The sequence below is a fragment of the Antrostomus carolinensis genome, unplaced genomic scaffold (genome assembly GCF_000700745.2).
Source record: "Antrostomus carolinensis isolate BGI_N321 unplaced genomic scaffold, ASM70074v2 scaffold8332, whole genome shotgun sequence".
In the NCBI taxonomy this organism is placed as follows: domain Eukaryota; kingdom Metazoa; phylum Chordata; class Aves; order Caprimulgiformes; family Caprimulgidae; genus Antrostomus; species Antrostomus carolinensis.
This window is the reverse complement of record NW_010300123.1, coordinates 43,926-57,446: the sequence shown is the minus strand read 5'-3', so window position 1 is coordinate 57,446 and position 13,521 is coordinate 43,926. Positions and strand designations below refer to the sequence as shown.

Genomic DNA, 13,521 nt, shown 5'->3' with positions numbered 1-13,521 from the left:
AGCCAAAATACTAGTGACAAAATGCAAGCAGAAATTCTGCACTTGATTTTTAAATACTTTGTACTACTTCTGCAAAATTATTCCATTGTTAGTAGAGCTCACCTGGAAACCAAGGGCCTGGTGGGATGCTGAGTACCCAGGACTTGCCTGACACGCAGCTGGGGCATAGGCAGGGGCATAGATCTGAGAACTACGAGTGATTCCATGTTTCTGAGTATAAATATACCCATTCTCAGGACTTTACCCTCAGCTCATTGAACCTACCCTCATGTGGTTAAGTATTGTTTGCATTCTTTTCCAGTCCCTACTCTTTGTGTGATTAACTGTGGTATGTTTAAAATGCTCCATCTGTCTTTAATGCTCGTGGGTTCTAGTGCTTCCTCAGAATTCCTCTTTCCTAGACTGCATTATTTCCTCTAGATTTTATTAATAACTACACACAGGCTGCCTTTGATCCACTCTCCTCTGTGCACACATCTTTTCTGCTGTTGGCTCTTTCCCATGGGCAGCATCACTGAACATCCTCTCATGTCATTCCCTGCCAGTTGCTCTCTGCCACTTTACAGTCAGCTCTAAAACCCAACATCCTATCATGCACATTTACAAGCTGCCTCTCTGGAACATAAGAAACTTCATACTATGGCTGTGCTTACTAACTAGAGTAGATCTGTGGCTGCATTATTATAATAACATAACATAAACAATATGTAATACTGCACTAAGGGTATTAAATCTTATTATGTATCTGAAAATTCAGGCAGTTAAGACTTCCATTCTTGTGTTTTGGTCCTTGTACTCTTCTGGACAGCTTCCACCACTCTGCCTGGCTATTGGGATTCCCTGAAATTCCTGCCTGTGCTTAGGTATCCCCCACTGCAACTCTCTTCTTTGACACCAGTTTGCCATGCCATATTCTGTATACACTCTTGCAAAGACTGTGCCGATCTGTGTTGACCAGCACATTAGATATTGCTGAAGACAATATCCCAATAAACCTGCCCATTTACTCACAGACCTGAGCAACTTTGCTGCATCAGCAACTAAGCATGAATTGGACTAAGCAATGGCCAGTGAACAGGCTTGTGACTTCAAGCTTCTTCCAATGCAAGCAAAAGCAGTAGCCCTCAAAGGAGACTTCTGGCCTTTAAGATGTTCAATTTTTACAGATACCAGTGGATCTTATTGGAGTTTTCAAAAGGTTTTTTACTAAAACTTCCACAGGTGCTTATTTGCATAACTAAGCACATGAGTATTTTAAAGATCTCCCCTGATGTGGCTAAAAGGACTATGCACAAGCTTCAGTTAAACGAGAAACCACCTCAAATGAATAAGAAAAAAAATCTGATCAAAATTCTGAACATTTGGGGTAATATGAAGACTGAGAAAACAAATGCTTGTTAAACATTTTAGAATCAAATAGGTTTTTTGTTAGCTTTTACCTTTTTTTTATACATGCATTTAGTTTGAATCACTTCTACCAAAACATATGGTAGCAGGGTGCTATTTCCACTTAATTTGATAGAGGAACAGACAAAATACTGCAGTGACTATCCTGCCCTTTCCCCTTTCCTCCCCTCTCTCTTTTTGGGCAAACTCTCCAGAGCCTCACCCAGCCATGGGATCTCAGCCTGCTTTCTCTCCCAACATGTGTCAAGAAGCAGAGTCATCCAGAACATCCTCCAAACTGCAAAACCCCATTAGTCAAAAGACTCCTCCACAAGAAATCTGAACTCTCTTCTTTCCCAGCCCACTAAATCTCAAAGGCTGGAGCTGGCAAGCATTGCTGCCTGGCCCTTCTCCCACACAGATATCTTGTGTAGCTTTAGTCCCAGGGTGGAGCTTGGTGCTGAACCAGCTCAGTCTCCTTTGGGAAATTTTTTATAAGTAAACTAGTAGGATCAGGGGGCTGGCTCCTGAGCTGGATCTCTAAGGAGGTACAGCTGGTCTAGGACAAAGATTTTCATTATCTTTGCACATCTCATACTGCAGGGTGAAGCCTGCCAAGCCCTAATGTGATTTAGAGCACCTCATTGACTGCTCTGTGCACAGAGGCTTCCTGCAGTGCCAGCATAGCCAGATTAAGAGATCTGTGAACGGTCAATTTTTGTGGTTCATTGCTTACTGAAACAAAAGCTGAAAATAAATTCTGCTGTTACTTCTTAGATGTTTCCAAAAGTGGAATTAAGCTAAGTCTTATATCATAATATTAATATAGTAAGCTTTGAAATTTTCAATAAAAAATACTCTTTTAAGACTGATTTTTCCCAGTTGCACCCAAACATACACCACAGGCTACACCACAGGCTTACCCCACAATATTGGAACCAACTTGCTAGTCTGACCTTGTCCTAAACCTATTCTAACTGCGATAATTTTCATTTACGGTGAACATAATGGAGTCATGAGGTATTTAGTAGCTCATGTAGTATAAAAACTCTGTTATAGCTGAATACATATATGTGAGCTTATGTGCTTTAAATCCTGTACTGAGTTCCCAAAACAATGCCTGGCAAAAAAATGAGGGGATAATAAATATAAACTATTCCGCTCAATGTGAGAGTGGTGGTTTTTAACAGAGCAAGCCTGTAAACCTAGTGGATCCTTTTGCTCTGGGAAAGCCAAGGAGTTTCTTAGGAGGAAAACATGTATGGGAAGTAGATTAAGTAATGCTGTTGGGCTAATCAGAACTGTACAACAGGATCTACTTTTGATCTGGTTTTTTGTATTGCCCATCTGAGCTGAGAGCAAAGAACAGCACTGGCAGTAAATGTGGTGCCTCTCTGTATCTCAGGCAACAAGAATGATTTGACATGCTTCAATTAAACAAATTATCAGTCTGTGCCCAAAAGATCATTATTAGGACAGTGGTAATGGCATTCATATGGTGAACCCCACACTGAAACATAATTTAGGGGTAAAGATGGAGGAAAATGGGCACTCAGAAGAGAGGAGCAGATGACTCCCGTTGTGTATGGTCCATGCAAAAACCGCTGAAAGATGCTTGTAAGAAAAAGACCCATCTTTAAAAATTCAGTCACTGAGCTCCAGAGAGCATATAAATTTTAAAAGAGGTGGGATTCCTCATACCATCTCACAATGAAAGTTGTTTCTGCCACTCCAGAAATGATGGTGCTTCAAGGCAGACACAGAGAAAAAATACAGCATGACCAATTCTGTTGCAGCCCAGTAGTTCTAGGAAGAATTTAATCTACCTGTGAAGCGAACTAAGAGATTCACATGCTCTCCTCCTCCTGGGTCTTCCCCCTTGTATGCTTCTTGATGTTTAGAGGCATTGAACCTGATCTAGCCATTTCTCCTCATTAGTTAGTTTTCAAACACATGGTATTTTGTCACTGAGATGAAATCTAGATGTTGTCATACAGCTGTGATGTACCCTTCAGAGTTCAAGGGCTATTACATTACCTTTGAGATTTTTTTCCTACTTGTAGTTGTTGAGATCCTGTCTGTTTTCCATTTCATGTTGAAGAACTTTTTATTGTCCACTTCAAAAGGAAGTTAAAGCTTCGAAGTCCCTCTGCAGAAAATAGAAAACCCCTCAGCCTGTGCAGGAGCAAAGAGTTAAGGATGAAAACACAGAGCAAAATGTTAAGTAACTTAAGCATTACCGTATGGTAGGGTAATTACAAGTAAAATGATGCCATATATGGTAATACTCACAGGGATTCGGGGGAAGCCAAATGATGGGCACTGTTGCCCTGGAAGAAAGGAAATGCAATTCATGTAGTGATGAACTACAAATAACCTTTAATAAAAAGGAATAGTTCAAAGCCTAGGGTTTGTTTGAAGAAAGTTTTGGTTTTCTTTTTCTTTCTCTTTTTTTTCCCCCCAAAGAAACAAGTTGTAAGGTAGATTTATTTGAAAACTTTGTATGCATATGTCTTCAAATTGGTGTGCTTGGTTTGGAATTGTTCCCAGGACACTTAATTTTTATCAATAAAACATGGAAATATTTTAGCACTGAAGCCCAGGCAGAGATGTATCCAACCTCTAAACTGTGCAAATTAGCCCAGGTCTTGTGAAAAGGAACATATTCATCCCAATTATTTCTGAGATGTGTTTCTCTTCTAAAAGCCAGAAGAAACACTTCTCATCATGTCGTACCTCAGGCAGGAATTGTTTCTGGTTTCCTAAGGTTTATATCAATGTCATCCTGTCTTGAAAGTTCTGCCCAGCATTTACTCATATTTTTAAAGTCCATTTATCACTGGCTCCTTGGTAGGGAAAATTAACTCCTGTATTTCCTAATTAGGAAAAGAAGCAGAACTGCAATGGATCCAGCTAAATACTTTCAGATTCAAAAGAGTTGACAAATATCCATGAGATTTTTGAATGTATTGTTCTTTTTATTTTTAAATCCATTCTAGCTTAAATCCAAAGATAAATAGGTCCAACTTACACTCAGACTGTTGCCCTCCTCACAGCACTAGCTTGATACAGTTGAAAGAACTAGTTTATTACATCCACACCCACTTTAATACCCTTTTTGACTGCTGAGATAGGACAGTATAAAAACATTTTAATCTATATAATCATCAGAGCCAAAGGTATCCAGAAGATGTGAGATGATGTTATGTGACACTTAAAGAGGGAAAAGTAGGCTGGAAATATTCTTCTGAGAAAAGACTGTGCAAATCTGGCCCTTGCACCTGTACTTTGAAAGCCAGTATTTTACTTTAAGAGAGGGCTTAAGAGTTGTAAATAAGCTTAACCCTGGCAGTCCTCTGGGAGGTGAAAAATTGCCACCACCTTCCTGCTACCCAAGGGACACTGCACTGAGCACAGCCAGGACACTGATTCTGCTGGTCAGACATCTCCCCACACGAAATGTCCCTTACTACCCAGGGACACCTCAGGCAGTCCCAGCTCTGGTCCAACTGAATTCAAGGAGCATTTAAACATGGAGTTCAGATGAGGCAGGATCAGTCGCTTATTCTGCAGCCCTGATATAAGCTGTTAGTCTACTTTAATGGCAGAGTTTCAGAAGATAAAGCTGTTTTATTACTGCTGATGTTTTTTCTTACTGCTGTACCACAACATAGCTAATGTTGTATTTTTTTGGTCTTAAAACACAAGCAGACTCCCTGCCAGCTCCGCTTCTCCTAAATGCTCAGATACTGCCAAAGCAAGATGAACTGCTGTTCAAAAATGCATCATGTTTTAGAATTGCCTTAAATGGCCCAATGTCCAGTAGAAATACTAACAGGATAGAGATAGAGCTCCGATAATGCGCTCTTTGCATGCTGAAGTCAGGTGGATTTAGAGAGATGGTGTTCTAGGGTAAATACTAACCAAGTCAGGCAGCTTCCAGTCCTGTTTTTGTACACTAAATACATCACATGGCAGAAGGAGTCCACTTGTTACCTACCTTCTTTTGTGTTACTTTCTTTCCCCTCAGAGGTGAATCTGGTGCTGGCAAGACAGAAAATACCAAAAAGGTCATTCAGTACCTGGCTGTTGTTGCTTCATCACACAAGGGCAAAAAGGACATCAGCATCACTGTAAGTGAGCTTTTCCGTATTCAACTCTTCTTCAATCCTGTTAGGACTGTACTGAGCTGACTGTACAATGTCTGTGGCTTGCCAAAGAGTCGACATATTAAGAGTACACAATTACATCACAGCTCTGTGTTTATGGAAAAAAACCTTTTGTTTGACAGCCCCTTAGGCATCAAATCAGAATGTACTTTGCTAGAAGAGAAATATTCATAGCTTTCCATATGCATAGCACCTATTTATATTCTAGCATGAAGGCCTTGAACTCTGCAAGGTCTTGGGTCCTTATTTTACCCTTGGCCCCTAGCAACTAAGTAGTTTGGGAAAACCTTTAACTAATACATTGTCCAAATGCATCACTAAAATTTAAACTTCCAAAGCTTTGATTGGCTTTGTGAGCAAGTAAGTTTTCTCACTAACTAGCAGAGAGTCCCAGTATAAAATTTGTCTTTTCTTTCTATTCCTCTGTCAGAGAACAATTTTGAAAGGCACAATTTTCTTAAAGTACTTTTTTCCTTCAGAATTTGTAACAGTCTTGCCTTAGCGACTAAAGATCATTTTCTTGCTCTAAACCATAATACAAGCTCATACCTGCCAGGTTCCTAGAGATGATTAGTGTGACTGAGGTTCCCAACTGTCTTGGCTGTTTTCAATGATATGACTCCAGGTCCTATGTCATTTCCAGCCTTTTGAATGTTACTCAAATTTCTGCAAAAAAACACAGCAATTCACTTTTATGACAAAACAAGCTTAATTCAGGAAGACATTTCAGTGTGTCCCAAATGCAAGTCTGGGTCCAAAATAAGCAATTAGTAGGGCAGTGGGACGCAAAGTTAAAATCTCATTACTACACCTGTGCTGGCTCTTCCAGTTGCCCTTGGCTACCTTGAATGCTGGTAGACAGAGGACTCCAGAGCACAGGGTGTGCAGCCTGGCCTCTTCCACCATAAATAACTGTTGTTTATGTACAGAAAATTCTGCTTTGGGACAGGGGAGGGAGTAGATGTCCTTTTGGGTAGTATTTTCTATAAATCTGTGATTAAATTTAGTGGAAACAGTCCAAGACTAAAGGCATCGTTTTCCTTTGTTGAATGTTTACGCAAAAAACTTATTTCTTCCTACTGGGTCGCTGCTTAATGGCTGGGGGAAATGAACTTTGTGGTTTCAAGGCCATTCCTAATGGGCATGTAACTGCAGTTGCTGCTGACTCCTCTGGGGAATTACATGAGTCTCAGGATCAAAATGGCCCTGAGATAGACTCGAAGGCAAATATCCACCAGATGGGAGCTGAGAGAAAGTCTAAGTTGTTCTATAACATACTGACAAATAGTAATTCAGTGACTGGGACTACTGACATTGCAATTTCAGTCATAAAGAAATAAATAAATAATGTCTCAGTTGCACCAGAGAAGAACTGGGGATTTACCATAAAAATATCTGTCCTTGTCTGGGAGACTAACCTGGGACTGGATCCAAATCCCATCCCTTTGCTTCAGGGTTTTGTTTTTCTTCAGTTAAACTGCTCTATATATGTTAATGGTATTTGTACTCTTGGTATGTCTGCAACAGATTGTATTTGTATTCCTGGTTTATTTGCATGGAAACTGTGTATTGGTTATTTTAATACAGGAAAAACAATAAAAATGTCTGTGTAATGGAAATGATACTGACACTTCTTTTATACCACATTATTCAATACAGCAAGGTCCATCTTTTTCTTACGTGAGTAACTTAGACTGTTTGATGTGTGTTTAAGGCACTGAGTGTAGATCTGCATGCTATTGTTGCACCTCAGAAATTTAAGAGAGATTTTGTTGAAATTTGTTGTATGATATGATAAAAAGCAACAATAGCCCCAAATGCTCTCACAAATCAACCCTAACTGTGTCAGGCTCCATGGTAAAGAATGAGGTCTGACACAGGCAGGGTCATCTTTCAAATATCACCCTCTTCTATATGTGTGTGTTCAAATTCCCCTAGTTTGAATGAAATTTCCTACGATCCTGAAAGAGCCACTCAGCCTGAAATTCAGCAATGTGATTTCTGAATGAAAATACACAAATGCTTTCTGTGCTTCAGGTTGAACTTTTGAGGACTGTTGTGAAATAATTCCTAAACCTCACAGTGTTTGATTGGTTTGGTTGGCTGCATGCTTTCCATTTGATGCCGTGATTGAGAGATGCTTTCAATTTTACATTTTCATGTAACTGTTGAGAACTGTTCACATCCACAAAAGTTAGCATGTTCTCAGCTTGCTGCTATGATGTGTAACAGAGCAATTCCCACTGCAGCGTGTGTCTGCAGGTGTGTTACAGCAGTTTCTTACAGGCCCTCCTGTATTGTGGCATGCCACACCAGCATACCAATGCTTTGGGAATATAGCAGGTTTGCTGGCATATTCCGTCTATTTCTGTGCCATGTAAATGGGATTTTTTTTTTTTTAATGGGGTATTTTTTCCCCATTCTGACTGCTGCCTCTCAGATTTTGGCTCTGACAAAGGGCAATGTGTTGCCCCTTATAGTTAATTTACTCTACTCTGCCCTGGTGAGACCCCATCTGGAGTGCTGTGTCCAGCTCTGGAGTCCTCAGTACAAGAAAGATGTGGACCTGTTGGAACGGGTCCAGAGGAGGCCACAAAAATGATCAGAGGGCTGGAACACCTCTGCTATGAAGAAAGGCCAAGAGAGTTGGGGTTGTTCAGCCTGGAGAAGAGAGAGGGGGGAGACCTTATCGCAGCCTTTCAATACTGAAAGGGGGCCTATGAGAAAGATGGGAACAGACTTTTCAGCAGGGCCTGTAGCAATAGGACAAGGGGTGATGGTTTTAAACTAAAAGAGGGAAGATTTAGACTAGATGTAAGGAAGAAATTTTTCACAATGAGGGTGGCACAGGTTGCCCAGAGAGGCGGTAGAAGCTGCATCCCTGGAAACATTCAAGCTCGAGTTGGATGAGGCTTTGAGCAACCTGACCTGGTTGAAGATGTCCCTGCTCACTGCACGGGGGGTTGGACTAGATGACCTTGAAAGGTCCCTTCCAACCCGAACCATTCTATGAGTCTATGATTCTAATTTAGTACTTCATTTGACAAACACTCTGCAAAAAAAACTAATTAATTACTGGCATAGGAACTCTGGAGAGTTCAGTGGACTTACAGCTGCATACAGTGCTGTTAATTTGGAACCACAGTTTTATACCCCAAGTTTATGGCTTAGCTCAGTTTTCACTAGAAGCAGGTGGTATCTGTCTCAGTTTAGCAGACAAGGCTCTATTTTAGCTGTTACCACCTGATTTCAGCAACGCCCTACACTTACACTGGAGTTTTTAAGTCTACAGAGTTTAACTGGAAAGAGTTGTTCAGTACAGAGAAAATTCTTGGACTTTTAGGAATTAATTACTTATTCTAGGACTCCTGTATTAGCTTGTTCGGAAATCTTCCTTCCCTCTTCCTTCAACTTTTAGGTAGTAACTTTTGGGAGATTTCTCGTAGGGGTTTTTTTGTTGGGTTTTGGTTTTTTTTTTCAAAATGCACTCTTGATACATGCCTCAGCTCTCAAAAGATCCATGCTTTCAGGAAGATGCTCATTATCCCACCTCGTGGCCGCACAGAGAAGTTCAGCTATTTATTAACAAACTGTTGCTTTTACTGGTGTTTTTGAGGCAGCTCTCATCATTGCCACATAAGTTACAAGACATTCAGGAACAGCTTTTAGAAAAAGACTAATCTGCTTTGCACACATTTTCCAAATTATTTTACCTAGATTCAGCCTAAATATTGCCTTATTTTCTAATTAAAATTATTTAAATTATATCATATTATCTATCAAGGACTTAATGCATGTATACTACTACAGAGTAGTCCTCAAAGAATAAGATGACAAGAGCAAATGTGAAAGTGAGTGACCTCATCGGATAGAGCTAAATGAAAAGTTAAAAAATACTGTATTCATAAGCAAAGGATTTTTTCAACTTCAGTGATTTGTTTAGAAATAGGAGTATTAAATGCATGCTTGTTTCTTGCATGATTTGTTTCATTAGCAATTACCAATCACAATTAACAATGTAAAACACAGTTTGTGTGTTTGCATGAGAATTCATTATCCTAGTTTGAAATAAATGAATGCATTTCCATATTTAACCTAAATAGCCTTGCATGGATCATTATTAATAGACTTGATAAAATCTGCTTCGTAGCTTTGTGCTGCATTACATTAAAATGATTCTTGGCAAATTATTCTAATTACATCATCATTTGCTAGCAAAGGATCTCAATAAACTAACTTGAAAAAGACATGCTAGAGGTTCCTTTAAGAACATCCCTTCCAAAAAATTATACTAAACTGGAAAAAAATTTATATGGAATGACCCTTTTTTAAAGAAAGGCCAGTCATGATGCTAAACAGATTAATAGAATTTGATCTGTTACAGGCAAAAGGGCTGAAAAAGGGTCATGTATACAGGACAGCAGTCCTGCACAAATATATAAACACTAAGTTTAACAAAGAATGAAAACAAATCCACATGAAGTGCAGTATTCAGAAAAAAAAAAAAGTTAGAGGCTTAAATTATCTTTCACATTTTTCTCCCATGTACATTTATTGGTTTTCATTAACTACTTATGAAGTTTAGGGTTAACTGCATCTGAATGAATTTTAGGGTGAGCTGGAAAAACAGCTTCTACAGGCAAACCCTATTCTTGAAGCTTTTGGAAATGCCAAAACTGTGAAGAACGACAACTCCTCCAGATTCGTAAGTAAAAGAAATCCAGTTGGGTCTATGTGGGAGGGAGGTACAGCATCTTTAAAAGCACAACATACAGACAGTAGCCCTCACCCATGCTTCCCTCTAAAGAGCATTTTAAAACTAATCCTTTAAAAACAGCTTAGAATTCCCCTCTGAAATAGTAATTTGGCCTTATAGACAATTACAGATCAAGCTCAAACTTGACAGTACCATTCTCCTTCCAGATTCAATTCCTGCTCCAGGACATATCCATCTTCAGAATATTTGCAAACAAAACCTATACTTTCTTTTCCTTTGCACCACTCTTAAGCATATATCTCATGAGGTGTGAATGCTACTTAGCAAGAGAGGTTAATATATTAAATTAAAAACTACAGGAGAAAAAGAATAAACAGTCATAAAGATTCAAGTTTGAATGATGTGAGCTGAGGGCTGTCACTATTTGATGACACTTTTTTCTGGGAGTGCTGGCAGATGCTTGTTTTCCCTGCAGACTCTCCCCTCCCACCTCTGCTCCCTCCCTGCAAAGTTCAGGGATCCATGCAGATGAACCTTAGCAGAGGGAGTTACATAGATCCAATGCTATTCCCTCATTGAACTTGGGGAAATGAAAGTAGAAGAGAGATGTCATATCCCCAGCTTCCAAAGCCTGGTCCAGTAGGGAGCACTCCTTTCCCTCTAAGCGCCTGAACAAACTGTGGGGGCAAATCTCTGCAGAGGGAATATCAGAGAAGTTCACTTCCTTTGAGGTTTTTCCACAGGCTCTCCCAGCAGGAGGAAATCAAGCATGTTATTCTTAAAAGGATGATGTACATGTCTTATTAAATAGACTAAATACTACTGTTGGAAAACCTGGCATAACCTGAAAGAACAGCCAAATCTAGATCTTCTTTTCATTCACAGGGCAAATTCATCCGCATCAACTTTGATGTGACAGGCTACATTGTCGGAGCAAACATAGAGACTTGTATCCTTTTCAGTGAGCTGCACTGGGAGCTAACTAGGGTGAATAGAAGGAAGTAAGATAAACAAGCTCTATTGCATGTCTAAGAAAGGCAAATATTGCTGGGGCTAGTATAAACAAAGATGGAGGGAAGTGGCTCCATTTATGCTGGTACCAGCTTCTCCATTTGTCTTACTCTCGTGTCTACATTTTCAGGTCTGTTTTCTCACCTATAGGAAAGTGTGCTATTCCTCATATACAGCTTCAGAAAATGGAAGCATCATACCTAAGGCAACAACAGGGGACTTTAAAAGCAGAGTCCCAATAATACGATAATGGGAAAAGATTGTTTTGTGGTTAAGAGTGCATGTGATCTTGAGAGCTATGCAGTCGTTTTGTATCAGTGTGACCCTGCGTGGGTCACTCCAGTTCCCTGTGGTTTACATTTGCAGCTGCATTAGAAGTTTTTAAACTGTTTCTTTCTGGTGCTGTGACAGGCACTTTGAAAAAAACACTGAATGCTTGGTATTATCACTACAGTTTACCCAGGAACTTGGAGAGTGCTTTCCAGTTTTCAGGTCCAGGTTTTGCTTTTGTCCCGGTCCTGACCACATGTTGGAATGAAGTATTCAGTACAGTCCACCCACTCAGTCCAGATGAAATTCAGCTTGGCCTGACTTTGCTTGTCAAGCACTGTTGCCTCTTCCCTTGGTTATTTTTATGAGATAGTGTGTTTTAATGAACAAATGAATATATATCTAAATTCCTCCGTGCCGCATTACTCATCTTTGCATAGAGTAATGCGGCACTGAGGAATTTTGCTGCTTGCTCCAATAAATGAGAAAGAATGATGCAGCCATAAAGGACCTTATCTTCTGGATTTAGCATCAAACAACAAACAGTTTATCTTTCTGCTTTTATCTTGACCAATGAACTTCAGAAAAAATCAAGTTTTATTTTTTTTGGTCTTAACTGAAGTTTTATCTATAGGACTATAGCCTTTAAAGAGTGACTCACTGACTGATGTTGAAATACTTATACTACCGTCAACTTAATTTTTAGTAATTTATAGTCAAAAAAATGGACCATAAATGAAGTTTGCTTTTAATCCTACAATACTGGCCTCAACTTATTTTCTAGCAGCTCACCTTACATTGAAAGAAGCATATTGGTACTTAATTTTAAAAGTGGTGTGAAATATATTATGAATACTATTTTTATGTATCTGATTTTAGAAGCATTTATGTCTATTGTAGTGCTTATTACCATGATTACCAGCTTTTACCATACAAAAAGAGGTAGGAAATTTATCTACTCATTGTGGTGAGAATTATATCAATACCAGAGCTCCTCCCACAGAATTAGATGTGTGTTCATGTTAGACAAGCTTGTGGCAAATATTTCAACAATGCTATTGATGTTTCTGAGGCTGATGGCACAAGTAAGGAAGGACTGAAATATGTTATTGATTTTTTTTTAACACACTTAAACAGATTTGCTTGAAAAATCCCGTGCTGTTCGTCAGGCTAAAGATGAGCGAACATTTCATATCTTTTACTATTTGCTTTCTGGAGCTTCTGAACAAATGAGAAGTAAGTCACTTGCTAATGATTCTTAGATCTCATTGAACAGCCTGAGTAATGACTAAAGCAATTTATCTTGTTTAACTGTATGTCATTCAATCTTTTCTATAAGTAAACAGCTCTTTAGATATAGGAAATAATTATCTCAGTTTAAATTCTCTCAAGGAAGCTTCCCTTGATGTCCACCTGTTTGAGCCAGGTTGTTTGCAGTTTATAGGACATTTCAGTTTACAGGAGATGTAAACCCATTCAGATCCCATCTTGAATTATGTTGAGAAGACAAATAGGGAAGAAATATTAATTATTTTTTTACACAGAAGAAAATTGGGTTCCAAATAAAAATATTGGCTTATGGTTTTAAAATAAATTAAGAGAATGTCATTCCCATAGCACATTATTACACTATGAAACCCATAGCTTCAGAACGTTGAGAAGGTGAAAAGTGTTAGTGGATCCTAAAAAGGGATTACACATAATATGTATTGGAACATCATGGTTCAAATACGACATCTTTCTCTAAATCACTGGTTAACAAATAATGTATAAAGCAATGGATAACTCTATATTTTCCCTGTTTTTCATGCTCCTTACTGAAGGATCTGTTGTTGGCCACAGTACATGGCTAGAGTCTTTTGATCTGGCCCACTAAAATTCCACTGAGGGGCAGAGACATTCCTCAGTTACTAATGAAGACTGGAAACTTAACACAATCAAGCTTGCTAAATGAAGTGCTATTTTGAA

General features: G+C 39.1%; 1 protein-coding gene across 2 annotated transcripts in view; it reads left to right on the top strand.

Moving 5' to 3' along the window:
* The window catches only part of MYH11 (myosin heavy chain 11), a 54,160-nt gene that overhangs the window by 15,463 nt on the left and 25,176 nt on the right, over window positions 1-13,521 (top strand). Inside the window, exons 4-8 of one of the 2 annotated variants that reach the window (XM_010163018.1) lie at window positions 5,417-5,519; window positions 7,215-7,235; window positions 10,168-10,260; window positions 11,158-11,221; window positions 12,691-12,789. In XM_010163018.1, the coding sequence (XP_010161320.1) occupies window positions 5,417-5,519; window positions 7,215-7,235; window positions 10,168-10,260; window positions 11,158-11,221; window positions 12,691-12,789 (380 nt within the window). The remainder of the gene's footprint in view (window positions 1-5,416; window positions 5,520-7,214; window positions 7,236-10,167; window positions 10,261-11,157; window positions 11,222-12,690; window positions 12,790-13,521) is intronic. The other variant, XM_010163019.1, reaches the window with a different exon arrangement.